General features: G+C 39.2%; 1 protein-coding gene across 9 annotated transcripts in view; it reads right to left on the bottom strand.

Annotated features, from left to right (window-relative positions):
• The window catches only part of EML1 (EMAP like 1), a 122,868-nt gene that overhangs the window by 38,989 nt on the left and 57,190 nt on the right, over positions 1–26,689 (bottom strand). For 3 of the 9 annotated variants that reach the window (XM_083836542.1, XM_083836540.1, XM_083836546.1), the window contains exons 2-4: positions 13,928–14,110; positions 7,908–8,040; positions 2,138–2,185 (exon numbers count right to left, since the gene is read on the bottom strand). In XM_083836542.1, the coding sequence (XP_083692668.1) occupies positions 2,138–2,185; positions 7,908–8,040; positions 13,928–14,110 (364 nt within the window). Of the gene's footprint in view, positions 1–2,137; positions 2,186–7,907; positions 8,041–11,167; positions 11,231–11,926; positions 13,905–13,927; positions 14,111–26,689 lie in introns of those variants that run through there. The other 6 variants (XM_083836545.1, XM_083836543.1, XM_083836544.1 and 3 more) reach the window with 5 other exon arrangements.

The following is a 26,689-nucleotide window of genomic DNA, read 5'->3' as shown; positions in this document are numbered from 1 at the left end:
AAATACCACGGACACTGATGATCGCTTCCAAGCCCACACTTCAATACTCACACACCTCTCCCCAGATCCCAACCACAACCCACCCGTCCACACAAAAATTTCAGTCCTTTCTGTCCCTGCCCCTTCAAGTCCCGGTCAGTCCTTTCACAGCCTCCAGCCCCCTTTACCTTTGTACACCCACAAGGGTGGTCTGCTTACCACAAGGCTCACCTCAGGCATCTTCGAGGACTATTCCCTGCCTCCCCCTAAAAACCATCCCTCCTGTATTATCTCCGTCAGCTCCTCAGACTGTCCCACTTCATGCGTAGTGTGGAGAAAAAACAGTGAGGCATTGACTCTTCATAAATAAAGGAAATGAGATGGACTTCTCTGTTCAGTCAAAATACACTCAGCTTATCTACTGTGCAACAATTGATATATATATATATTTTTTATTATTTTTTTTTTTCTGCATATTCCTGTTCCTTTAGGGCTTTTTACCAGTGAGGTGGGGAACACCTATTCCTCAGTTCATCAGAAATGATGGAACAACTGAGCCAGAGTCTCTCTGCAAAGCAACCACTTTTCTGAGAGGAAGCCCCCACCCACAGCAACCTCTGCAGAGCAGACACATCTTATGATGCATCTCAGGTAGCTTCACAAAAATCTTTCTGGATCATGCAGTGGTAGAATGGATGCTCGATGCTGCATTTTTGTGTTAAAAACAAGCATCATTCAGTTGATTAAGCTGAAAAAAATAAATTTCTGTGGAGAGAGAGACTTAAGAGAGCAAACAATGCTACACACAGGGACAGACTGAAAAATTCATGGGAGAAGCAAAAAGGCAGTGATAAGCATTTAAGTCTGTTGTCACTTCAGGAATTAGTGTTTCCTAAGCTATCCTCAGACTTTTCAAGTCATCTCAATGTCAAATGCATGGGGAAAAAAAAACCACCCTCTTCTGATAAATTAAATAATATACTGCAAGCACTTAACTCTGCCTCTCATCATCCCATGTAATATTTCTCCAGTTTAACACAAAAGAAGCTCTGATACCGAAAATACTCCACATAAAATATCTCCATTAGCGTAAGTCCTTCCACTAGATTATGCACACTACTGCAAAAACTTCCACTTGTGATTTTGTAGGATCAAACATTTCTTTCTCTGGTTAAGGAAAAGATGTCAAAAACAAGAGGCAATATCAGCCTACACTGAAATTAAATTAAGGAAATCACCAAATTATGCTAATATTAGAAACGCTGTAGCAATTGTTGAAGCAATTTTAAGCTAATTTAATGTTGCTTGGGGTTTTATGTTTATAGCTATCAACATTCAAAAGATGAATGGATGATAAAAAATGAATGGGACTAAAGCTTGAACGTGTAATGCTATCTTCTTACTGAAGAAGTCTCATATCGGTAGAAAACCTACTTCTACCACAACAGAAGAAGAAAAAAATCTTTTAAGCTCTTTTATTACCATTAGTGATTAAACTAATTAGTAAAGCCACCTTCTGACAAATTTTATTTTACTTTCAACACCACCACCAACAAAAGCCCAGTGAGAAGCATTAGCAGGTGATCAGGAAGAGGATCACAGCCAGATGTTTTGATCCCATTACATTAACTCAGTTTCAGCATAAACACATTTTTGTAGCTACAGAGTTGAACACCAACTATTTGTATCCATCGCTACAGCAGATACACTGTCACCTGAGGGAGAATTTTAAATGATAGGAAATATTTGTTTAACTTCCAGGGCTATAAGAGTGTAACTGAATTCCAGAATTTGGCTTTCAGATTAGTGATACAAAAGGAGAGGCATTTGCAAAATTTTTTAAAAGATAACATTTGTTAACACAATTTTTAACTTAAAGCAATGTGATTTAATGAAATATCATTTTAGTAAAAGTGTTGTTAGCATAGGAGAACAGAGATACTGTATCTGAAACTATCGTCTAAGTATAGCAATGCACTTATCATGACAAAAAGTTTTAAATTTACTTCTGAAAATGTTAAAAATGGGAATAATAATTACAGTTAAGTTCTACCATGTTAATGCTGCTACTAAAACAGCCGCTTTCTATGTGTCGAACCAGAACAGAAAGGAAAAACAACTGAGCTTCAACACTACAAAGCTATTAAGGATCCCTCACCTTAGAGCAGGCTTTTTCAGTTTGCATGCATTGAGAAGATTCACAGACCTGCTTAATCCAGATCGAGAGGTGCGTAAACAAAGCAGAATAAAAAGTGAATGCAACAATAAAACGTGGAAACAAGACATATAAAACAAACTTACATTAAAAGACATAATCACATGCATTCAAGATATGAAGCCACGTGCAAGAGTAAACAACACAGCGCTTATTGACTCGGATAGATGTTTGATCATTTCAAACCATACATTTCAGAACACCAATGTATCTTGGAATGACAAAATCTTAGCAATGCTCCAAATACACTGACCATTTTACAAGCTACTAAAGAAAAAGAAAAATCAAAGAGGCTATCCGAGGAAAACAGACAGATGACCCGGCTAGAAGACAAAAGACTATTTAAAAAAAGCAATGGTAAACACAAGAACAGAAATCCTCATCCATCCATACACATACACACACACCACTGCGCAGCTTGTTTCAAATGGTTGCATCACTGAATTGCAGAGGGCAAATCTGGCCAATATATACATAAATATTTATACACACACACGCATATAAATATGTTTAATTAACAGATATTGGGGGGGGGGAATTAAAGCTTTCTAATAAATACATAAAAATAGTGCGCAATGCTCTTAGACAGTAGCCAACAATATTAATATTTTGAAACTTGTCTAGCACTCTTTCTGACCCTCATTTAAATCAATTAGAATAAATTCAGGAATAATATACGACTTTAATTTCATTATGCCTTTGAGCAAAGCACACTAATAACTTTAATTGTTCGAGATATAGTGAAGTGGCATAATAGTTTGCCACTTGAAGTTCAATGAGAGGGTTTTTTTAAATTTATATTCGTTTTATTTAAAAACATATTCTTTGAGAGTGTTAAACAGAAGACTAAATTGGAGGCTTGATACAGAGCGTGTGTGTGTGCCAGTTACAAATCATTGTTGCCCCCAGAACAGAATGTAGAACATTAATTCCAGGAGACTGAACAATTTCCTAGGAGCCATGTGTTTAGAGTTTAGAAGAACAGGAATTCGTCATATTAAAGTATTTTATTCTCCCTACAAACAAAGCTTTTTTATGTTTTCTTTGTTCCAGTTTCTTCCTTTTGATCTCCATTGTCAGAGTTTTGCAGCATTGTAATGCTTTACAATCTGCTCAAGAAGAAAGAATGACTGATTGTCTCTATTTGAAAGGCAAAGTATATGCTAGCCTACGGTCTGCATCAGCATCCCTACTGGGAAAGGTACTGTCTGCATTCTCCTCCCTTACATTTTCCTTTTTTTTTCCTTTTTCCCCTTCAACTATTGGAAACAAAGCTATTCTAGATGAGTCACAAAAACCTAGATTTTAATAGGGAGCACAAAACATTACTACTGTGTGCTGGACACATTCCAAAGGCAAATTTAGTGTTAAGCAATGAACTTCAAGCCACATTACATCTGAAAGGAAGAGTGCTGGGGGAAGGGAAAGTTCTGTTCATGATACAAAAAGACCAACTTATTTTGAATGAAATTTCCAAATAATTATCCTACACATAAAGTTCAAAATAAAAATATGGCAGTGTATAAAAAACTGGTACACAAAATAGCTTAATTCCTGACTTTCACAGCATACACTAAACACGTGAAATTTAAAATCAAATTCCCTGAGATGAGTTTCTTTGTGAAGACGACTTTCAGACACTTTACAAAGACAGGCAATTCTTGATTATCTGTGTCAGGTGATTATCCAGTCCATCACTAAATCACTTCAGCTCCGCAGCAGCCAGCTTGCACCTGGCAGCCGTGTAGCTTTGCAGCACGTCCTAGTGCTGGATCAGAATTTTTGATCCCAGTATCACCAGCATCACCAGGTTTTCTGTTTTGCTCTGCATTATTGCTGTGTATTTTTATCATCTGATTGACCTGTGTCTTGTATTTTTTCCTATTCAGGTTATTTCATTCCTTCCTCAACTTGGATAATTGGGTTTTGGCTATATAAGAGCTGAATGCTGAAGGGGGTTTGGTGCCCTCAGTTCTAATTGAAGTCAGAGTCAGTTGAGGTTACTCAACACTTTACAAGATCTGGTTCTAATTAACACATTAGGCCTTATAACAACCTACTGATACCCAGAGATGCACACTGTACATATGGAAAACCAATATGCAGAGAGGTTAAGTGATTTGCATAAGGTCATTGAGGGAATGTGGCAGAATTTGAATAAAAACTCTGCTAGTTCCACCCTTTCAGCCTCAAGCCTTTTCCTTTTTTTTTTTTTTTTTTTTATCATCATCTGCAATTTTATATTCCTGCCAGAAGAAGTCATTTCCATTTCAGATATTAAATGGGAAATCAGAAAATGTAGTGAACTCTGAACTGCATCTCCTTGGTAATCCAGCAAAGAGGATGAACAGTATACCAACCTGCGGGTTCAAATGAGTTAACCAATACATTTAAATAGAGCTATTGTATGAAATGAGATTGTGTGTGTAGACTTATTGATAAGTACACCTATTCCTAAGCAACGGAATGTATGGATGCACACTTGATCCTCACAGAGATTATTTGCATGTATTTATACAAATATGCATTACATGCTGTTTCAAGGGACAGATCAAAATCACTTCAGTTGGATACCACACATTACCTAACCTAATTTTTTAAATCAGAGAAAGGAAGAATCAGAAATTACTTATTTGTAAATCCCCTTTTCATAACAGTGTTCAGATAAACATTTGGCAGGGCTTCCGCTAACCTAGATGTATGTCTCTTTTGAAAATATGCTCACTGTAGAAGAAGAAGATGAAATTTTCTATTATATTAACCCTAGCAGATATTAGTAGTTCACAACAGCGGACTGAAGGTTTAAAATAAGATTCATAATAGAAGTTTCTTCTTTAAAAAAACAAACAAAAAAAACTTTTCTTTCACTTTACCTCTCAAATTTTACTTTTGCTTTTTTTTTTTTTTAAAGTTCTGAAAAACTCTGAATTTTTCCATTCTGCACCTGTATTGTATAGGAAAAGCATTAAAGTATCCAAGCTGAAATTAAGTTTTAAAGCATCTATAAGCACTTAATACTATTTGGAGCTGCTATTCCACAACATCATATTTTGGACTAATAGAATACCTACACTATGACGTAGTGGCACTTTTAGAATCACTTTATATGAAAAGAGCACTATAAAACAGTGACAGTGGGTGATATTGGTAGTAGGTGATGGCTGGACCAGATGATCTTGGAGGTCTTTTCCAACCATAATGATTCTACGATGTTAGCAGAAATGATAATTTATGAAGTTATTAAAAACTACACAAAATATATATTATATATATATATCATATATATGAACAATTATAAATTGTTCAGCATTAAGTGAAGCTTCTTAAAAAGTTCTACCCACCTGAAAAAAGGAAACTATTTGACCTTGCTGCTATATTCATATAACCTTTATGCATATCCACATACAGCTTGTGAATGCAGAACAGCCCATTATAAATACAAAGTATGAATTAATTTATATTAATGAACTCATCTACTTGACTATTCGCAAGTAAGCTACTTGGAACAGTTAAGACATTATCTTTGAATACTGAATACTTGGAGCATGCTATAGTACAAAAACACAAAATCCCCTAAGTTATTTTAAGGGTCGTTATCAAAAGCTAATGATTGTAGAGAATAATTTACTAAAAGTTTTTACAGTAATTCATTGATAAGGTCTTTTAACACTCCCCTTCAACACTTCCTCTCAAACTGTATTTATAGCTAAGGCAGAGAAATATACTTTAATATAGTTTAATTTAAAATAAACTAAGAAATACATTTGCATATTAAATTAAATCAATACAGCATTTTAGTATTTGAAGGGAATAGGAATTCCACAGCACCTGGACTTGTAACTAATTTTTTCAGGACATTCCTAGATTTAAGCACTGTAATAAGCTTCTGTCTATAACAGACAAACTACTCATATGTATTTTTTCTTTCCTAAAATGGAATATACAATTTAGCATTGCATATTTAAAGCACCTTCAGTTCAGTCCCTCTAGCAAAGAGGAAACATAATAAAAGGACATTAAAATCCTTATGCTTTGGAAGATTTCACTCACAGACAAACCAAGGGAGTCATTAAATGCTTCCTAAGGAATCTCCCTAAGGACTTTCCCACTAGCACAGAGGGCATCCAGACCGCAGGATGTATTTATCTACAGGGACTGGGAGCTCTGCAGGCACTGTCCGATGGACCGCTTGAGTTATGCAAAGGCTTCTCAGCACAGAGAAAGGACAAGTGTGATTTTCACCTCCATTTGACCCACCCTGCTCTGGAGCAGAAAGTCCTCCGTTGAACCTTGGATAGCGAGTGTACAGACTCACAAGTCACGCCCTTTGTACACAAGTGAGGCAAGCCAATACTTGTGATCTCATTTTTGTTTCATAATTGCCACTTAAAACTGCATGTTTAATTAACAAGAATAAAATTAGAATTATTTAGAAAAAAAGCTTGTAAAGAACAAGTTTACTTAAAAATTCACCACAATCAAAATAGTGCTTTTTTTTTTTACTAATCATTTTTCTCTTTAAAAGGCAGGTTCTTCCACCCACTTGCCAAATTCTGATAACATAATTCTGATAACAGAAACGTTTATACTGTATTTACCTTCCTTCTCTTATCTTAAGGGCTGATTCAGGCAAACCTGTCAAAACCTGCAGCTGCTGTGAGCTGCTTCATAGGAGCCCAATTCTATTTGGGTGACACTGAAACAACTACAGTGCTTTCCGCTTTTAATTCTGCATGGCACAGCCTCTCTATAACAACAAAACCTGGAGCTTCTGGAAAACCAGTTGCCTTCAAATCAATAACAGAAAGTAGCATATACTTAGTCACCATCTCCCCTTTAAGGAAGACATCTCTTTACAAAGGAAGCCTCAGACCTTAGCATGTTAATATTCTCATCTCCACAACTTGCCTTCCTCAGAGTTGAGAGCATCATCCCTACAAAATGCTGAGGATGACACACAACAGAAGGTGTTAAAAAAAGGCAAAAAAAATCCCCACATAATATTATCTTTTACATGCAAACAGTACAACAAACACCGTAACTGTCACACGCAACTTGAACTTGCTCCACCCAATCCGTTGCATTTCTTAGAACCTACGTGTACAAAACAAGCATACATGTAGCCCACAAACACACACACACACAAAGCAAATAGAGTAATTATTAAAGGGCCTAAATACATGCTAACGGTAAGATATATAAAACTTGATATTCTCATTTGCATGACCGTGCTAGGCATAGAACTGTCTTCCCTGAGATGCTTATAGCATTGTGCAGGCAGTTTCAAGATAATTTTTACTGAGAGAAAACAACCAGAGGTGACATGCTGATCTGTAATGATAGCACAGTTACTCTCCAGACTAAGTGTTTTCTAACAGCTATTAAAAGAATCGCTGCAATACTTTTCATGTCATGTTACACAACAGTAGAAATGCGTTATTCTGTTAGACTGCAGCAGCAAGAAAATAATACAAACTAGTAGATTAAGCATTATGTGTTCTTTCAATATTCACAGCGATAACCTCAATTCTAATTAATTAGACCAAATAAATTTAAAATTTATTAGAATGAACTCCATCTCTCCTTTTCTTTCTGAACTAAATACGTATAGACCATTGCTTTGAAAGTAAGAAAAAAACACATGTATTTGGAAGCTTGAAGGAGGAGATTCATTATTTTCTCAATTTAACAATTATAGTGTTACATTATGTACCTTTTTGCTGCTGGTGATACAGTTTCCTTTCTGGTTCCTGATGGGGAAGGTAAAGAGCCACTTGGTTTCTTTGGTAACACGGTTCCATTATTAACAGTAGTCCTTAAAGGCAGTGTTTGTACCAGAGGTCTTGCTGTAAAACAAGCAGAGGATGAAAATCGTTGGTTTTACTTTCTTTTTTTCCTCCAGAAAACAACATTAGAATATTTAAAAATATCTGTGTTGTGTGCCATTTTTGTTTCATTATTGCCAAACTTACTTATGGATGTGGGCTTTAAAAAAAATAAAAATTTCCTCCTTGTTATTTATAATGACATGAAATCATCTGCATATGGATTAAATACACAACTCCATGACCTGTCACATCTGTAAAAACCCTATTCTAGCTCCGTGACTTACTGGTAAGTGCAAAGGCAGCTGTTGCCAGCCAAACCAATCCTGCTCTCGTAAAAGGACATCTGTCTGTTGCCCACCCGGATGATGCTCAGAAGTGTGCTATAAATGCAGGCAGGTCACCACCCCAGGAACTCCTGCCCTTTATCCCTCAACATTCGTACAGGTTTTCCACAAGCAAATAATCTGTTAATAAATCCTTCTCCATCTACACACTACATCTACACAATTCTCCATCTACACACACATACCCCTCTTCTTTGAAAGAATGTGGGCTTCTGTTTGACAAACAGGAATTTTATCCCTCAGTCAGAAAAAGCTATCGAAATCACCAAAACAGTGGACTTAATAATCAGTTGACATTATCTACCTATGTTCCGATCAAATGTTGGCTCAAAAAAAAAAAAAATTATACACATCTAACCTGTAACTACTATTAGAATGACTGAGAAGTTCCATTCAAGTACGTTAGAAGTTAGTTACAAAAAACAAACAGTGGTTAAAACTGCAAGCAATGAGTACTTACATGAAAACTAGAGCAGAACATACCCTGGAAACAGACACAAGCATGACTAGTGCTCTCTGCACAGCAAGGATGAAAACCAAATCTTTGTATAACACTTGAAACTTGACAGCACACTGTATTACAAGCTATCTTTGTAAAGACGCCAAAAGTCTCTGGGGTCAGAGAAAGAATACCCAAGAGAAAGTAAGCAGCCATAAGTCACTTAAGAAACACAGGAGAAAATATCTGACAACCTTGTGAAGTTCAGTGAAAATACCTACGGAATACTCTGGAAAAGAAAAACAAAAAGATTGCTGAGGATAATCTAAAAAGCCAAACCAACAAAAAAAAAGTAACAATTACATACAGTCCTAGATTATATTATGATAGCTTCTTATTGCAGCAGACTGCAAGCATGTATTGACTTGTTCACCTGAAGTCATATGTACTGAACAAAAAAAAGTGAAAGCCTGTGCATTGAAAAGACTGCATCAGTAAATATTATCTATTTGTGAATGTAAGTTTCAAGACAAACTATATTTGCCTGACACGTGTACCAAAGCAGTTAGTTTGATTAAAATACATACTTGCTTGTTACGTATTCATCATATACTTATTTCCCATCAGTAAATATTGAAGGGATAAGGCTTGTTTGGCTTAAAGGAGTGAAGGATGACATGAACCCAGGTCAACAAAGGAAAAAGGAACAGCTCCATGCCCACTGAGACAGCCTGTAACTGCAGAGGACTGAACGGGTTGAACAGTACCATTCTTACCAAGGGTACGAAGTGCAAGAGCTCTCTGAGTTTACAGGCAGCTTTAAGGGAAGACTAAACAAGACAAACGTAGGGTACCTTCCAGCCCTGTTTCCATGATCTATTTTAACAGAATATTGCTGCCTTTCGAGCTGTACTGATTTTTCACAGGGACAGAGTTAATTTTCTTCACAGTAGCTTCTATGGTGCTATATACTGGATCTGTGACCAAAATAGCGTTGCTAGTGGTAGTTATAGCAGTGCACCGATGCTTGAGTTGTTGCAGAGCAGTGCTCACAGACTCAAGGTCCTTCCTGTTCCTCACATCGCCCTGCCAGCAAGAGAAGGCTGGGGGTGCACCAGAAGCTGGGAGGGGACACAGGGCAGCTGACCAAACTGCCCAAAGGGATGTCCCATACCTTATGGGGTCATGCTCAGTAAGAAAGGCTGGGGTGAAGAGGGAGGAGGGGGCACATTCAGAGTTACGGCATTTGTCTTCCCAAGTAACCATCACAGATGATGGAGCCCTGCTTTCCAAGCGGCTGAACATCTGCCTGCCGCTGGCATGTAGTGAATGAATTCTGGGTTTTGCTTTGCTTGCACGCACAGCTTTGCTTTAGCTAGTAAAGTGTCTTTATCTCAGCCCAGGAGCTCTCACTTTCACCTTTCCAATTCTCTCCTGTCACGCCGGGGAGGAGTGAGTGAGTGGCTGTGTGGGGCTCAGCTGCCTACCACGGTTAATCCACAGCAAGAGGCAACACAAAACAGCTAAAACCTACTGTGCTTTTGCTTCTCACACTTAAAAAATATAAATCAATTAAAAAAAAAAAAACAGACATCATGATCCGATTTACTTCTACACTATTCATTCCACAGTTTCATGCTGAATGCCCTACTACGTTTCCTGACTAATTACTGTAATGCCATAATTACTTTATGTATTACTGTGTATTTAATGTATAATTAACATATAAAACAGATTCTGTTGTATATTAGAGAATCAGATGGCTACAGTTAAGCAGTTGTATTCTTGTTTCCTGTCACAATTTCTGTAGCTCACAAAACTTTCATGAGGCTTTGAGATCATAAGTTAGAATAATAAAGTTAAATAAACAAATGATTAAAACATTTTTCCTTCTTTATTGTTGTGTAAAAAATGCCTATTAAAAGGTAGCTGAAGTGAACTCCAGCTGGAGGTTATTCTCTTAACCTTATGAAATGGAAACTAGCAACAGCCAGTAATAAACCCTGCAACTTCTAACAGTCAGAGGTTTTTGCTTCAAATCCACCCCAACCCAGAATCCACTCTTGCTAGAGATTTAAAGATTTAGCCCCATGAGCAGATACTGTAGAAAGCAACAACACAAAACTCTTTCATGGCACACAGAAAAAAAATACAAATTATTCAATTAATCTGCTATTTACTCTGGCGCTGTTTAGTTTTTTTACAAAGCTATTTCATACCAGTGGTAATTGACGTAACAGTCAAACAACTCCAAGCGTGTCATTACTGTTAGAAGCAGTGGATGTCAGTAACTCAAACACACTCGTATTATTGCTTTGTCAGTAACATTTATTTTGGAAGTTCTGTTGCTTCAAGGTCTTACCTGTGGTAGCAGTACTGACATGTTTACCAGCCTCAGCAGCAGCTTTTTTAATCATACTCTGATCTATGGATTAATAGGGCCATTAAGTTTACAAACAAACCAATAATTGCAAAAGGAAAGAACAACAAACAAGAGTAAAACAAAGGCAGGAAGCCATACTGAACTCCACGAAGTAGCTGAATTAAATAAGGAAGGGGAAAAAAAAAAAGCCACCATTAGTGAAGGAGCTCCACAAACAGAAGATAAGCAGCTCGGCGCCCGTGGCTTACACCGCTTTTAAGCTGCCTAGCTCAAGTCTAGAACAAGAACGCACACAGACTGAAAACAGGCTCGAGCTTTTTTCCACTGTAGGTTAGAAAGCCTTAAGCTTGAAATCTTTAAACCAATTTTAATTATGAAGTACTGGGAATATGTTGTCTTCTGTCCCATGAAGCCTCTTGTTCCAGACTTTAAACAGTACATTGGGGATCCAAAAACTGTTTCAAAGGGCAGAACCTCGCTACGACACACAAACACTTAATTCTGGACCGAACAAAAGAAACAGCATATACTGTGCTTCAAATACCAGTTGTGTGGATGAGATTTCGATGACACTTTGTGAGACCAAATTCCACTTTTTAAAATTATGTGTAGAATTACTCATTAAATGACCACTGGAAAGAAAACAGAGGGAGTCCCACTCAGCCCAGGTGACAAAACACGAGAAGCCACAGTTCCAGTTTCACCCATGCCCAAGCAAGCCTCTCTCCTAACACTCACTGTTAGGAGCCACTGAAATGCTAGTCCAAGTTACCAAAATGAACTGAAATGGAACTTGGTCTTCTGGGCTAAGTGATTGTACGTGGTCTCTTATAAAGCAGCTGAGCCTACCATAGGGAAAATGGGCCATCACGGGAAACGTACGTGACGAAACAGCTGGAAGAAACAAACCATCAGGATACTTCAATTTCTCTTTCATGTTTTAGAATATGTTTAATAAGGCTGACCATACACTAATGGTACAAGCGATCTATAATAGGCAATGGATGAGCAGTTAGCCTTTACAGTCCCCAGTTTGCATTGTCACATGTAAAGCTTCTTACACTGTTATTTCACGCATACAATCAGAAGTACTTATGCCACATACACATTTTAAAATACAGCCATAGAAGGCAGAAATATAGGCTTATAGAAGTTTTTTATGAATGTACTTTGAACTATGGCTTTAACTACCTGCCATAACCATGAAAGTATCTCCCGATTTACAGTTCTGTTCACAGAACCCATGAAAGCTTGGCTCTGTATGTTGTTAAGTATAGCCAGCAGGCAAGAAGAACTGATCTGGTTACAATTCAGCAATAATAACTAGACTTTATTTCCTCCACACATCAGATAACAACTATTTTACAGGCAACATAAAGCCTCTCTATCCCTTGTACAACCACATTTGGTGGAACATTTTATAGTGGAGGCTATCTTCAGTAACACTCAACTTATCAGATATTTTAAATATTTTTTGCAATCAAACAAACAAGGACAAAATGAGGAGAATACAACACAAAGGAACAGAATGGGAGAACAACATCACAGACATTTAATACATATTCTATCCAACAAATAGCATCATATACAATTAACTAATCTGGCTCTGGAATTCTGTTCCTTTCTCCTTTCCCCATTTCCAGATTCAAAACATTAAAACAAACTTAAGATCTCAGTTCAGCAAATTAAGTAGTTCCTTATGTATTCTGTTAAATATATGCCTAAAAGTAAATATCTTGCGCAAAGTCACAAAGTAAAACAATTTCCAGCTCTGAGAAGGTTATGAACCCATAATTACATGACACTTCCAACGTGAATTAAAAATTTAATTTGTATTAATAAAAGATATCATGATTTAGACAACAGAAAGACTACAAAGTCAGCCATACTTCTTTTTTTCGTATCTAGGTTGCCATCACTCTTACTCCCAAGACTACCCAAAAATAGCTCACATGCTTCCACTAAGCTCCAAACAGGCAGTTTCCCACGCCTTTACAGACACACCGATGACAGTATATCACATCAGTAGGGTTCTAATAAGCCCTTGCCTCAGCGAAGTGCTGGACGTTTAACTCAAGCTTTTCTGATTGCCTACAAGCCAATGTCTTCGTGTAGGAAATGGACCAGGCAAGAGCACTCTGCAGCACATGTGCACAACACAGGACATTGCAGAGCGGCAACATCTCTTACAGCTTTAATCCAGCTGGCTCTGGATCTGCTGTGCTGTAGCTGATTCAGGCACCAACCGCAGCTGTACTTTTCCTTTTTTAATCAAGCAGCTGGTATTGCACCCTCTCGTTGGTCAGATCGCCACGCCTCCAGCATCCAGAAACACTTAAGTTATTTTTAACTGAAGTTTCATTTTGCTTGAGTTTACAATGATTTTTTCCCCTATCAGAAAAACTCTTCGGAGTTTCATCCACAGAAGATGAAACGTTCCCCAAAGAGTTTATAAACTAATTTTGATAAAAAGTCAGGAAGTGGTAGCAAAGGTTAAAGTAGGCTGTGGAATAAGCAGTAATAATATGGAAATGCTTCAGTGACTCACAGGAACTTTAGAAGGCCTGCAGATTTAACCACTGAGATTTGCATGTGTTCTTTTTAACGGGTTAAATTTCAAACTTTTTTGATTTGCTGATTCTGAGCATTTCAAAGATCTAAAGAATAACCTAGTTTAATACACACAGAACATTTTTATTGACTTGCCCTACCTATTTTACATATAACTGAAATGCAAACCTTTGGTAGGTCCTTTCTTGTTCTGCATGGCCTGTTGTTCCTCTGTAATATTCAAGCGTCGAACCACATCAGCAAGGGCAGATTTAAGCAGCTGGATGTCATCTTCTTGCATCTGGACACGTTGCTCCAGAGAGGCAATGCGATCCGTTACCTCCATACTGCTTGCAGCAGAGGCACTGTCATCTAAATTAAACAACAGAAAGAGATATATTACCAACAACGTATAATAACCGTAACGGAATATCTTTGATAAGCAGCTGCTGGTAAAAGCAAGGGGTTTTTTCTTCAAATCTGATGACCTCTTGAGGAAGAAAGTTTTTAAGCAACCAAAAGGAAGAGATGGAAATTCAACAATCAAATGGAAAAGAAAGAAAAAAAAGAGTATCTAAGTAAGTTGAGATAATGAAGTTGGCCTTCAGGGCTACTTATCGTGAATCAGACGCTATCCATGTGCTCTGGAGTTCTGAACAATCACCATTCAATATTCTACCTAATGCAACTTTCAGGTATCGGCAGTCATTTAGATAAAGACCCACACTTTCTGATATTTTGCATACACTTCTAGATTTTTCTCTCTCATATATGTGATAGAACGTATACATCAGACAAATATAAGCAATGGACAAGCTTACATTTTTTCAAGTATCATCCACAGACTGGAGAAAATATGTTAACCCATCATAACTAGTATATACTTGCTTGATATTTAAACTAGTAACCACAATCATAATTCACTTCTCCCTAACTCCTCATTAGAGTCCATCGCATACATCTCTTCTGCCTGTTAAAGCCAACCTCATTATGAAGAAGCTAGTATTTGCTTTCATTTCTTGTGTACTTTATTTCCTTCCATCCCAAACCAGATTTTTCCACTTCACATGTACAAAGGCATAAAATGAAAGTTAAATGGCTTGTGCATAACAGCTAGTGCTGAACTTTAAAACAAAGTCCTTCAAACAGGAAAATAACAGTTTCAACTTCTGAATGCATTTAAAAGCACGTCCGAAAATGTTTACACATACAAACTTTTAATCAAAAAGGTCTGGGGAAAAATAGCATTTAACATTAAGAACTCTATTCATCTGCAATCCAATCAAATGCAAATTGTTTTCAAAATCTGTTCATAAGCTGCTCTTTGGCTCGCTCACTCCTCACACCCCCAGCAGCTATCTGTGGTTACCAAAAGCAGCCTTGGAAACAACTTAAATACTGTAACAATACTTACAGTCCATAAATAATTACAGGCAAATATCGCTTAAGTTCCTTGTTAATTCTGCTATAGAATTTTCTGAGCGTATTTAAAAAAATACATTAGGATGTTAAAGCTTTTATGCTGAACACAACAGCAACACAAGTGCCCTGTTCTGACAAACTAAAACAAAAGTCGAGCTCCTGAAAAAGTTTCCCCGCGACACGACCAAAACGCTTTCCAAACTTTGGCACAGTCGTGGTTCTGCTCAGCACAGACTTCTGTAGGGCAGCTGGGACAGGTAATTAATCCCCCAAATCAGATGGGCAGACATGCTGGCAGCAGTATGAGCTGCCTGTAGAACTTAACCTTTCCTTGTACAAACAAAAGGCCCACGCTGCTCTAATGACTTTACACTTTAACTCAGCTGGAAATAACATGGATTAGCATACCGGACAATAGGCAACCAAATCAAAAGCTTGATTTAACCAATACGAGCCAAATTCAAACTTCAACCATTCTGCCATATTCAATGTGTTATGGCATAGTTTTCTTCTGAACTCCGTTAACAGCCAGTTCCCAAGATGGGAGCAGAGAAGGAAACCCAAGAGGTATCTGTTGGCGATGATTTACCCCTGTTACAAAAGAAGACATCCTCATTGAAGTATCAATTACTCTAAAGTCTAATTTTGCTTAAACATAAATCTTCAAACAGTAAAGAAACTGCTGTATTCACAGTCCCTGACAGAATCACCGCCACTAATCACCACCACGACGTACGTCTCCTCCTCCCTGCCCACCTCCAGCTGTCACTTCACGTCTTCCCCTCGCGTCCCTGAGGACCAGGCAAAGAACAGCCCCCTGTCCTGGGTACGGCCCAGAGCCCCCTGCCCCAGGCATGGCTCACCCCAGCCTTCCACAGTTATTGCTGCTCCAGCTCCAGCTGCACCTAACTCGTGTTCTTGCTGCAGCCTACAGTTGCCCTCGCATGGAAGTTGCTACACTGGATCCAGTGCCCTTCAATGTATTTAGAAAAAAAATTAATTTTCTAACAGCTTTCAGTAAGATTGTGACTGAATACAAGGTGTGTTAAGAGCCCAGCCACAGTTAACTTTTCCTTCTCTTTGCATGCATGTACAAGCAAGCTATGGAAGATGTATGGAATATAATAAAGAAAAGTTTTCTGAAGAATGTGATGTTCAATTCTAAAACAAGCAGGACCCATGTATTATGCAAAGCGAGGTTGGCATGTTCTTGCAGCTGGGATCACCAGATCAGAGTATGTTGAGCAATAACGTTACAACTGAAACACAAGCAAATAAGCAAAGTGGCCTTGTACCAAAACAAGAGGAGACTAATTACATAAACTAACCAAACAACCACAAAAAAGGTCACAACAGATGTTATCTCCTCTGCTCACAAAAGCAAGAGCTGTATTGTTGTCTTACTCGAGATTTGCCCCTGCAGCACACAGCTCTTCATCGCAGCAAAGAACAGTCGCAGGGCAGTTCGTGACAAGTATTTGTAATGGGGTACAGACTGAGCAGAACCATCTTATTATTATTTCAAAGCCAATATTAAATGTAAAGCAACTACATGTTTCATTGTTAGAGAATGTCCAAAAGAGGACTACAGAGATGGTGAAGGGTCTGGAGGGGAGGATGTGTGACGAGCAGCTGAGGACCCTTGGTTTGTTCAGCCCAGAGCAGAGCAGGCTGAGGGGAGGCCTCATGGCGGCCTGCAGCTCCCTCACGAGGGGAGCGGAGGGGCAGGCGCTGAGCTCTGCTCTCTGGGGACAGCGACAGGACCCGAGGGAACGGCATGGAGCTGGGACAGGGGTGGGTCAGGTGGGATGTTAGGAATTCCACGTTTTCTCCTACGTAAAACACTACCTAAGCGTCCTGCCCAAAACAGGTCACACCAGGAGCATGAGGGGCACTGAGAAAGCACGCAGGGCCAAGAGGCTACAAACTGCCTTGCCTTGGGACGGTTCAGTCGGAGGCTGCATCGTCGCTCACACAGTCCCCACGCATGCTGTCATAGCAGCTGGGTTACCTGGATTTTCATAGCACAGTTAGGTTAATGCAACTGAGGGACACACACTTTATCGTAACAATGCAAAGAGCCTCTTTAACAACGCAAAGAACACTTCATGGGGATCCCTAAGAAATGCAAACCATGCTTTTAAAGAAAACCAAAAAGATAGACTTTTTGCAGTAGTAATACACAAACTTTACTGCATAGTTTAACAATCTTACAAGAACACCATTATGTCAGTATGCGCTGCTTTTTGTGACCGTAAATTCAGTAACTTTAGCAACTTCTCAACACCGTCCATATATTTAGATTTGGTGCCCTCTTTGCAATCCAGCCATCATAAAAACCACAGCTGCTCACAATCTTGAAAGGTACATAAAGGAGACCATAAATCCTAACAACTTACGCTGAAGCATTACGTACTGCATCACATCTACTCAGCAGCCACCACCACCATTTTTGCCCACGGACCAGTAGAACAGACATCCTATCGCCTACATCGGTAGCACCCATAGCATGTTGGAATTAATCATTGCCCCTTTTTTTTTTTTTTTAAAGAAGAGGAAGATGGGAAGAAATGCAAAGGAAATAAGAATGGGAAAAAAAAAGTATTTTTAAGTACTTTTATTTTTAAAGAGAAATTTATGCAATTTGTTTTTTTTAGAACTCTGAAGTGAATCATATTCTACACGTGCTCATTTCTTTTCGCAGATTGTAATGCAAGTTTAGATCACTATCTCATGAGATTAACGCCACCTACAATGTCCAAAGTTACATAAAATGAGGAAGTATCAGTTCAGATGCCTGTTTTTTCATTGTAATACACATTTGTATTAAAGCTTGGAAAGAACAGTCATTTGTCATTTATGCTTTGCTGAGATTCTGCAGGTTTTAGAGAATACACCAAAAAAAAAAAAGGGAATGTTCTTCATGCACTCTTTAAATTTTCCAACCAGCTAATCCATGATCTCATAGATTGGAAAGATTTCTTGTGGCAAACTACAAGACAATACTGAGTCAGATGATTAATCTGCTTCCAGAGCGTCTTCCAGTTTTTCAGCAATTTATTGCTTGAACTTAGCCAAATGTGAAGAAACATCTGAAGCACAGCCAACAAGAGGATGTGCACACTCTTTGCAAGTCAGAAGGATTGAAAGATTTTCTTTGTACGTAGGGTAAAGCAAAATGACATACTTCCACTACTAGTTAGAGGGAGGCATATTAAAATGAATGCTATTTTCTAGTTTTAGCCTGATGGAAAACCTAAATCTGAATTGTAAATTAATGATGTAGGAAATAAAAGAGCTCTCAGAGTTAAAAGCATTTCTTTTAGGAAAAAAGAACAACAACAACAGGAAACTATCTGCATTTATTTTTGCATTGTCAAGTGTCTGCAGATTTTCAAGATGAGTAAGCTGTACAAGTGTTCACTTATTTTCCGCACATTGTTAAAGACAAATATAAAAAAGCTAAAATTAAAACAGACTTGGCATTTTTCCCCTAAAGAAGTACTTCATTAAACAAACATATTTCACCTTTGCCTTATGCAGAGGTTAATTTTGAGATCACGCTGTCCAGCTCAGACCATGACAGCTGATTAAGTAATGGAAACATTAGATACTGATTCCGACTGGTAAGCAAGTTTCAGTTTATTCAATCTACATTGTCTCCTTAGTGTACCAATTAACAGGATGAAATTGTAAATAAAGTACTTCCCAAACTTTTCAGGATACATTCTGTGCATTATGCATTTGGAAAGAACCTAGCATGATGCAGGTGTGCTCGCCAGACACCATTACAGTCCTCACTAAAAGCAGCCTCTTACAGCCCTGGCCAGAGCTGTCCCTGAACTTAGACGCACTGCAGAATATTGGAAGAGAAAAATCTAAGCCTTCTAGAGATGGCAAATTCCAGCAGTGGTCTTCTGCAGAAGTTAAATAACGCAAATGATGGAAACCATGGCAAAGAATGGCAGAGAAAAGTCAGCATCACCCACACACGGTGATGCCTTTCTTCTAGGGTAAAAACAGAGATTGTGCCAACAAGCCTGAATTGAGCTCAACCGGTAGTAATACTTTCTGAGATATCAGCAAGCATATTACTCTCCACACTTCTCCTGAAATGTATTGGTACAAATATTTACATTCCTTGGAAATCACTAATAACTTCAGCACCACTAGAGCCTTATGAAACGTGCACGTGGACAGAGTTCTCCTCTCTCAGCAGCCAAGCGTATGTCAGAGCACAAGAGCTGCTGAAAAGCCCATGACACTAAAGCACGGCCCTGCAGCTCAGATTAGACAGGGCCATGCATCAGGTTTGACCTAGTACGCTAGCAAAAGCAGGTAGGAATACTAAAGATGTTACACTTCCAGAACAATTTTTCTGTTTTCAGACTCCACTAACTTTGCAAAACTGTCAGAAGCCGCACATGTCACTTGATACACATTTGGCAACCTCCCCTTCTCCTGCCCACATCATCGCTGAGATCTCATGCAGCAAATCAAGTTACTGGAACTATTTTCTCCTTGGGAGTCACACTAGCACTAACTTCCAAACGATCTCTCTGCCTCACCTCTCTCAATGCCATCTGTTTAGCCTGAAACTCTAACAGTGCAGAAAAAAATCCCTATATGGCAGGCATCTCCTACTCTAAAATCCTGTCCTCCCTTTTTGGTTCGTTTAATGCATCTTTCAGTCTGGGGCACGAAAGTCAGCCACACCATCTATTTGATTGATACAGTCTGTCTGAATTGTCAGCACCAGAGTGCTAAAAGGAGAATTAGAAAGAAATACAACCATTAAAATCTAAGGTTTAAAACAAAAAGATCTTTCAAAATGAAAATGAGCAATTCGCTGTGGCACTTAAACAGTGGAATGCAGCCACGACACAGTTGCCAGGCTCAGACGCAAGATCTGGAAAGTACCAAGTACTCTGGTGGCTCTTTCTGCGGCATAATGTCAGCAGTCTTTGGCAGACCAAAAGAATCTCTGTGCAGGAGAACAATGGGAAAATAAAACAGCAGTTTGGTTTCCTTTGACAACACAACACCAAGCCCCTTTGTTTAAAAGATTAGTGTCGACAGCATCACACAGGCTATCGTTCCTCCATCCACTTCCCTGATGCAAAGCATTATACCATACCTGAAACATAGCAGCAGCTTTCCAGGCTCGTCTCTGGGGGACAGTGACAACACATATGTGCAACAGCTTATCCGAAAGTCTGGTACATACTGGACTGGTGTGCTAGACCCTGATTTGACCAGATTAGAGCTTTCCGCTGTGAGAAGCAAGTGGATTTAAAGCCCAAAATAATGTTATCCTATTTAAGCTTGTTATTTGGTGTGGTTAAGAGAAAAACCAGACAGAAATCTTTAACTACGGTTAAAGCTGTAAAACTGTCTTGCTTTACATGAAGTCCTGGAAAGCAAAACTGCTTGCCGGCTGAATGCTACAGGAATGAACTTTATGATATCAAATCCTTGAATTGCATTTTATTATAAAAATGTATAATAGGATAAGAGAGCAAACACCACTTTTTTGGCTGGAAAGCTTTGATTCTGGGGAACAAGAAGTCGAGTCTAATCTTTAAACTTGATAGCTATGGACACACCATACCTGTCTCTAAACCTGTAGAGGTACAGCTGCATGCAGTCTCTGAACGGGTAGGACAACTTTTCAGTTCAATCCCTATTCAAATCAATGTGCTTAAGAGCGATTAGCATCGCAAGGAGCTGCCCTGGTTGGATACAATCACGTACATCGCACAGCAAAGTAATCTGAACAGACCAGATTAGTTTTTCCATGTCCTCAGAAGGTATGTACGTGTAGGAGGAGGGAGGACAGCACCATCCCACATATCCACCTAATGCAGTACTCTGCATTGCACTGGGAACCCATGAGAAAGGTGGTGTAAGAGGGACTATAGTAAAAATAACATAAATCATCATGTGAGAACAGACCATGCCTGAACTATTCTAGAAAAAACTGTAACCCAAATATTTGTATACTTTATATAGACTACAGATGGTTATTTTTGTGAGCAGTATTTTGTTCTCCAATACAGCTAGCTATTGTAGTCCAATATTTGTAAAAGTCTGTTACTGTATTTCCAAACATTCACTGACAAATAACTTGCCCTTTTACAGCTTTACCACTAGAAAGTTAAAGAAAAGGAATACAACTTCCTAAAATTAGAAGCAGAATGTGAAAAGAAGGCAATCTATAAAAGCAATCATCACTGAGAATCTCACAGCTGGGTGCTCTGTATTCATTAACAAAATGAGAAAGAAGAAAATGATCTTAACAGAAAATTCTCAGAAAGTTCCTCATGGCTAACAAGTCAGCGATTGCTACAGCAAAATTATAAGCATGTGCCCTTGACCTGCCAGTAGCTGACAAGCTGAGGCCAGCAGCTCGCTGTTTTCTCCCTAGCAGATGGTAGATGAGATGCAATTTTGAAATCAACCAGTTAAAAAATGATCTTCCCCAACAGAGCCCAAGTGAAAGACAGAAGAAATTTTCAGCATGTCAATAAATTAGAGAAACTTTCACGAGAAGAGCTTCATCAATGCAAACGCTTTACAGCACGGAGTTACTGTGCAGGCTCTGTTGAGCATGCAAATCAATCGGGAACGACTTACCAAATTATCATTGCTCCACGTTTTGCTGGGAGCAGTCTGTACAATGAAAAGACATTGTAAACAAAAGCCAGGAAAGCAAAAACAGCATTCTGTAGCACTATTATTACTACAAGCTCAGTAGTTTGAGAAAAGTGACCCCATATGCTCTGCCTCGAGTTAAAAAGCTAAAGATACAACATTATAGAACTTGTAAAGAAAGGAAAGGGAGGTGTAATTAGCAGAGCTATCTAAGGGCAGACGAGCCAGGCAGAGCATAGCTGTGTTTTACTATTTTGCATTCTAAGTGATGCTCTGAGGAACGCGACTGCACCACCACCTTAGGAGTAAGGGAACAAAAGCACGAGTGGAAGGTGGGAGAGCGCCTACACAACGCTGACCTTCACGGCAAAGTTACTGCTAAGAGTTCAAGTCCTGTTACCAAAACTAGCAAAGGATGAATTCAGATTTGTCACATGATGCATGTTAATAAGACTTTCGCTTTTGTTTTGCGCTGCTAGACAAAAAGAACCAAACTAGGTGCAAGATTTGCTTATGCTAAATGCATTTTAAACCACGTGCAAATAAACTCCACACACTGGTACATACAATAAATTCTTAGAAACTTCACCAGTACTCAGTTCAATATATTGCCGCTGCCTTAAGAAAAGTGGATGTCTCCACTAGATTCTTCAACTGCTTATCAAGCAAATAAAGCAGAAAGATCTGCTTGTACTTGCAATCAAAACACAACTTAAAAGGCAAGAAAGCTCATTTAGAACATCTTTTAAAAGTTACTGATGACTACTGATGACTAGGTAGCTTTAGAAGTTACCTGTGACTGTGCATTACATACCAGCGTTGTATTGTTTGCGTACTTATGTATTTCCCCAAGGAGATGTTGATCCCCACTAGCAGGAAACCATTAAGAGACATCAGCCACTAGCTGATCAGCAATTAAATGCAGCCTTACAGAACATTAGAGGTAGCACTGTACAACCATCTAAACAACCACTTATGTTAGCACGCATTTCTTCCATTTCCAAACTTCTGCATTAGATATTGGAATAGGACCGGACACTCAAATTTCCTCGCGCCATTAACTCTTAATCTAACTTCTATAATCTGCATTTTTATGAAAAGTGTAATCATATATGCAAAAGTTTCTAAAACAAATTTTAAACAGTGTTAAACTTTAGAAATACATAAGCAAAACCATCTTCCTTTTAAGAAATTAAAGATCTATTAAAACTGAGACTTCAGCAACAGTAGGAAATCCATAGTTATCAATCTGAAATGGTTTGTGTTTTCTCATGTTTCGTAAGCGGATTCTTTGAGAGTCGGAAAACCTCAGCCTCTAATCAATACCTTTTATGAATAAGAAATAGCCACCATCAAACATTCTGCTTTTTCCTGAAGGTTTACCATCCTTCCAAATTGTTTTCTATGGACTCGAACCAAGCAGCATAATACAAAAAGAATAACACATTCCTCCTGCACCTGCAGAAAGGGTTACCGAAGTCAAAGGCAGATTTATCATTTTTGCAAACTCTGGTTACTTGTTCTCAGCTAATGGCTTCACTTCCAGCAGTGGTCTGACTTTTCTTCAGAACTCTGAACCTCCTGAATATTTTAGTGTCTGGAATTAATGCAGTATAACATTAGGTTTCATTACAGGTTGTCAGTAAGACAAGTTACAATTTAAATATTAAAGGAAGAAAAAAAAAAGTCCTTCAATTTTAGAAAACTATTTCCAGGCTTATTCTAAAACACATCTTGTTCAGTGTTTCCTTTCACAGTAAGGTACAATTTTTTCCACTACTGCCAGTTAATCTAGTGTTTGCGAGAAGTACTTGAATTATCTTGTGGCCGTCTTGCTTGGATGGGAGAGGGGAACAAAACCATGCAGGAAGCCCACAACAGCGTGGAATTTTTCCCATATTGTCCATCTTCATCTTCAGTTGGGGCTAAGTCTTCCTTCCATTTAATTCTGACAGATATCAAAGCTACCACTTCAAACTATTTGATACACAGTCAAACAATAACTTATGCCAAATAATATTTTTTTTATTCTAAAACTTTATGATCACACGTTTTAGTGAATACAAGGAAGGAAGACAAAACACTCTTTCTTCTCAATTCTCTTTTTAAGAAAAAAAAAAAGGTGATTTCATGTTCTGTTCAGGAAACAGAGAACCATCCATCTGAAAAGCTACTTGGTTTAAGATACAACTCTCCTATTTAAAGGAGATTTGCATTCCCCCCTCCCACCAGCAGATTCCCTAGCATGAGATCATATTTTTATTACAACAGGGTGCGCAGTATTGTCAGAAATGTCAGCCTGCTGCGATGCCATTTGCAGCACATTACGTAAGCGGGGTCCCACCAGCCTCACAGAGCGAAGGAGCTGTGCTCCAAGGCTGGCCCCATCCGCCACGGCATCTGGCTACGCGACGGCAACACTCACTTGGCCTGTTTTTAGAAGAGATTCCAGTTTTCATGGAGGAGGAAAGGAAGGAGCGAGGGAGAATCTATTTTGCAGATGTCGGGTGTGTTGAAAAAAGCTTACAAGTGCGGTTTGACCGACTAACACAGCCTTGCATCTCCCCAGGGCTACACACGGTCCTCGGCAGGAGGGACAGAGCCAGCAGATGCCCGGTCTGCCCCTGGGGAGAGCCAGCCCCCGGGGCCCGGTGCCCGGCGGTGCTCTGCCTCGAGGGCCTCCTGGGGCCGACCTCCTGCTGGTGGCAGCCAAAACTTCTCCCCTGAGAGTTTCGCTTGAGAGATTAACTGGGCTAAGGGGGTGCTGAGCAAATCCTTTTCTCAAGGCCATCTCCTAACGGCACTGAGCTGAAACGCCAGCGCCAATAAAAGATGCGGAAAGCCTGCCCAACAAAGCTCGTCACCTCCGTGGTTACCAAAGCCCCTGAGCTCCAAGCTTCAAGATAAGGCCGAGCTGACTGGCAAAGACAAGCCCTTAGGTTTAATACGGCCATACAGCGGTAGCACAAATGTTCTCTTACTCTTTCTTGGCTCTGGGGAACCTCACAGCAGTTGGACCTCTGTATCCAGCTGTACCGACACAAGCTAGGGCAAGTACAGCCACTTGAATTAAACTCATTTAGTATTTTGATGGTTCTCTCAGGAACCTGGAAATTTTTTTTTCCCTTCCCTCCTCTCCTCTTTGATCCTTCCTTTTTTTTTCCCTTTAGTCTATGATTTCAGAAGGCAAATTCAAAACATGCCAGGACACCACTTAGCATTACGATCTTTATGATTCAAACAGGAACATTTTTAAAAGCAGTCTTGAACACGGATTAGCTGTCTCCGAGCATGTAACGTTTATTTCGGTGATGAGACTCACCCTAGACAATACCTAAGCACAATAAGCTTCTCCAGTGGCACACAGCAATGAATTCCACGCGCAATAAGGCAAGCAGCACACTGAGCCTGGAAAATTGCTAGATTTACGAGAGGTGGGAAAAAGGCTGAAAGTCATTGGAAAACATTTCTCCCAAATGCACTGAAGAGATGCCGCAGAAAACAATATCTGCTCTCAGCACAGCAATTTTCTAGGGCAGACAAGGCAAGCAGAAGATGCCTTTTTTTTTAAATACCCTTCAGTTCAGCAGAAGACAGACAAGAATGAAATCTAGTAAGGAAAAGCTTCGGCCAGAAAATACTTAAAGTTATGTAAGATACACAAACATAATAAACTTCTCATGGTAACGCACACAGATCGAGGGGTCACATTGCCAATATTTAACGTTAGCATTTAGTAAAAATATCCCAGATGTCAGGCTCTATCCACAGCAGAGAAGGCCCAAATCCAGAGCTACACTTCCCTGGGCTACAGTGGCAGAGCTCCTCACCCTAGATGGTTTTATTTGTAACCATACTTCCCAAACTTTGATTCTTCCCTAAAACCAAGCATTTGATTTTTGTTTTTCTCTTCTCTTAAACTTTTTACTTTGCAGTCTAGTTGATCAGGCATCCCGTTATAGGCAAGCAAGCGATGGCCGTAGCAGGAAGCATCACCAAGACACTCACAACCACAAGTCCCTGTATCTAACCCCACCTCCCCCTATTTTTTTTAATGGAAACAAGACAACTTCATAAGCACGCTATCAACTTATGCCTTTCTAGATCTTCTTGCCAGAAAAAGAGAGGCTTTTGAACCAGCTATTAAATTTACAAGCTTCATATTGACTGGACTTTAAATTTACGATAAATTCATTTACTGGATTTATTGGACTCCAGGAAAGCCTAGCTTATGAAATGAACAAGGCACAGTTCCCACAAAAATTACAAGAAATGCTAAAGTAATTTTAAAAACCTGCAACAAATGAATAAATCAGTTGTACTTTAAGCTTCATTACACAGCCTTCGTTCTAACATCTAACTTCCAAAAGCTTAAAAAGAAAAGCTTAATAGTCTTCCTAATTTTTCCACAGGTATTAAACTTTCCAACTGTGTCTTTTCAGCCACAGAAATAACTGACGGCAACAAGATGGCATCAGCCTGTGGATCTGCACCAGAAAGTCACGAAATACTGCTTCAGGTAACTCCCTACAGCAGAGTAAAGACAAGACCCAAGAAACCTGTGTTCCCTTTCAGCCTCTGCCAGGAGCTATGCTTTCATGATGCGGGTTCTGGGGGCGTCTGCTCTTCAGCCTGTTCAGTCTCCTCACCACTTGTCCCATTATTCCTCCTTTTTGTGGTTCCTAGCATCCCCCAGCAGACCTGCCCTGCCTGCTCTCACCAAGCCTGACCTGCTCCCAGCTCCCCATCCCAGCTCACTGCAGCCTCCCCCAGCTCAGCTTTTGCACCTCCTGCTTCCTCCACGCAGCCCAGGAGCTGCAAAGCAGCTGGGAAAGAACAGAAAACACATTCCCCACATCCATCACAGTGGCTGAA

This window comes from Anser anser (assembly GCF_964211835.1).
Source record: "Anser anser genome assembly, chromosome: 5".
NCBI lineage: Eukaryota > Metazoa > Chordata > Aves > Anseriformes > Anatidae > Anser > Anser anser.
This window is presented reverse-complemented; position numbering and strand designations above follow the sequence as displayed.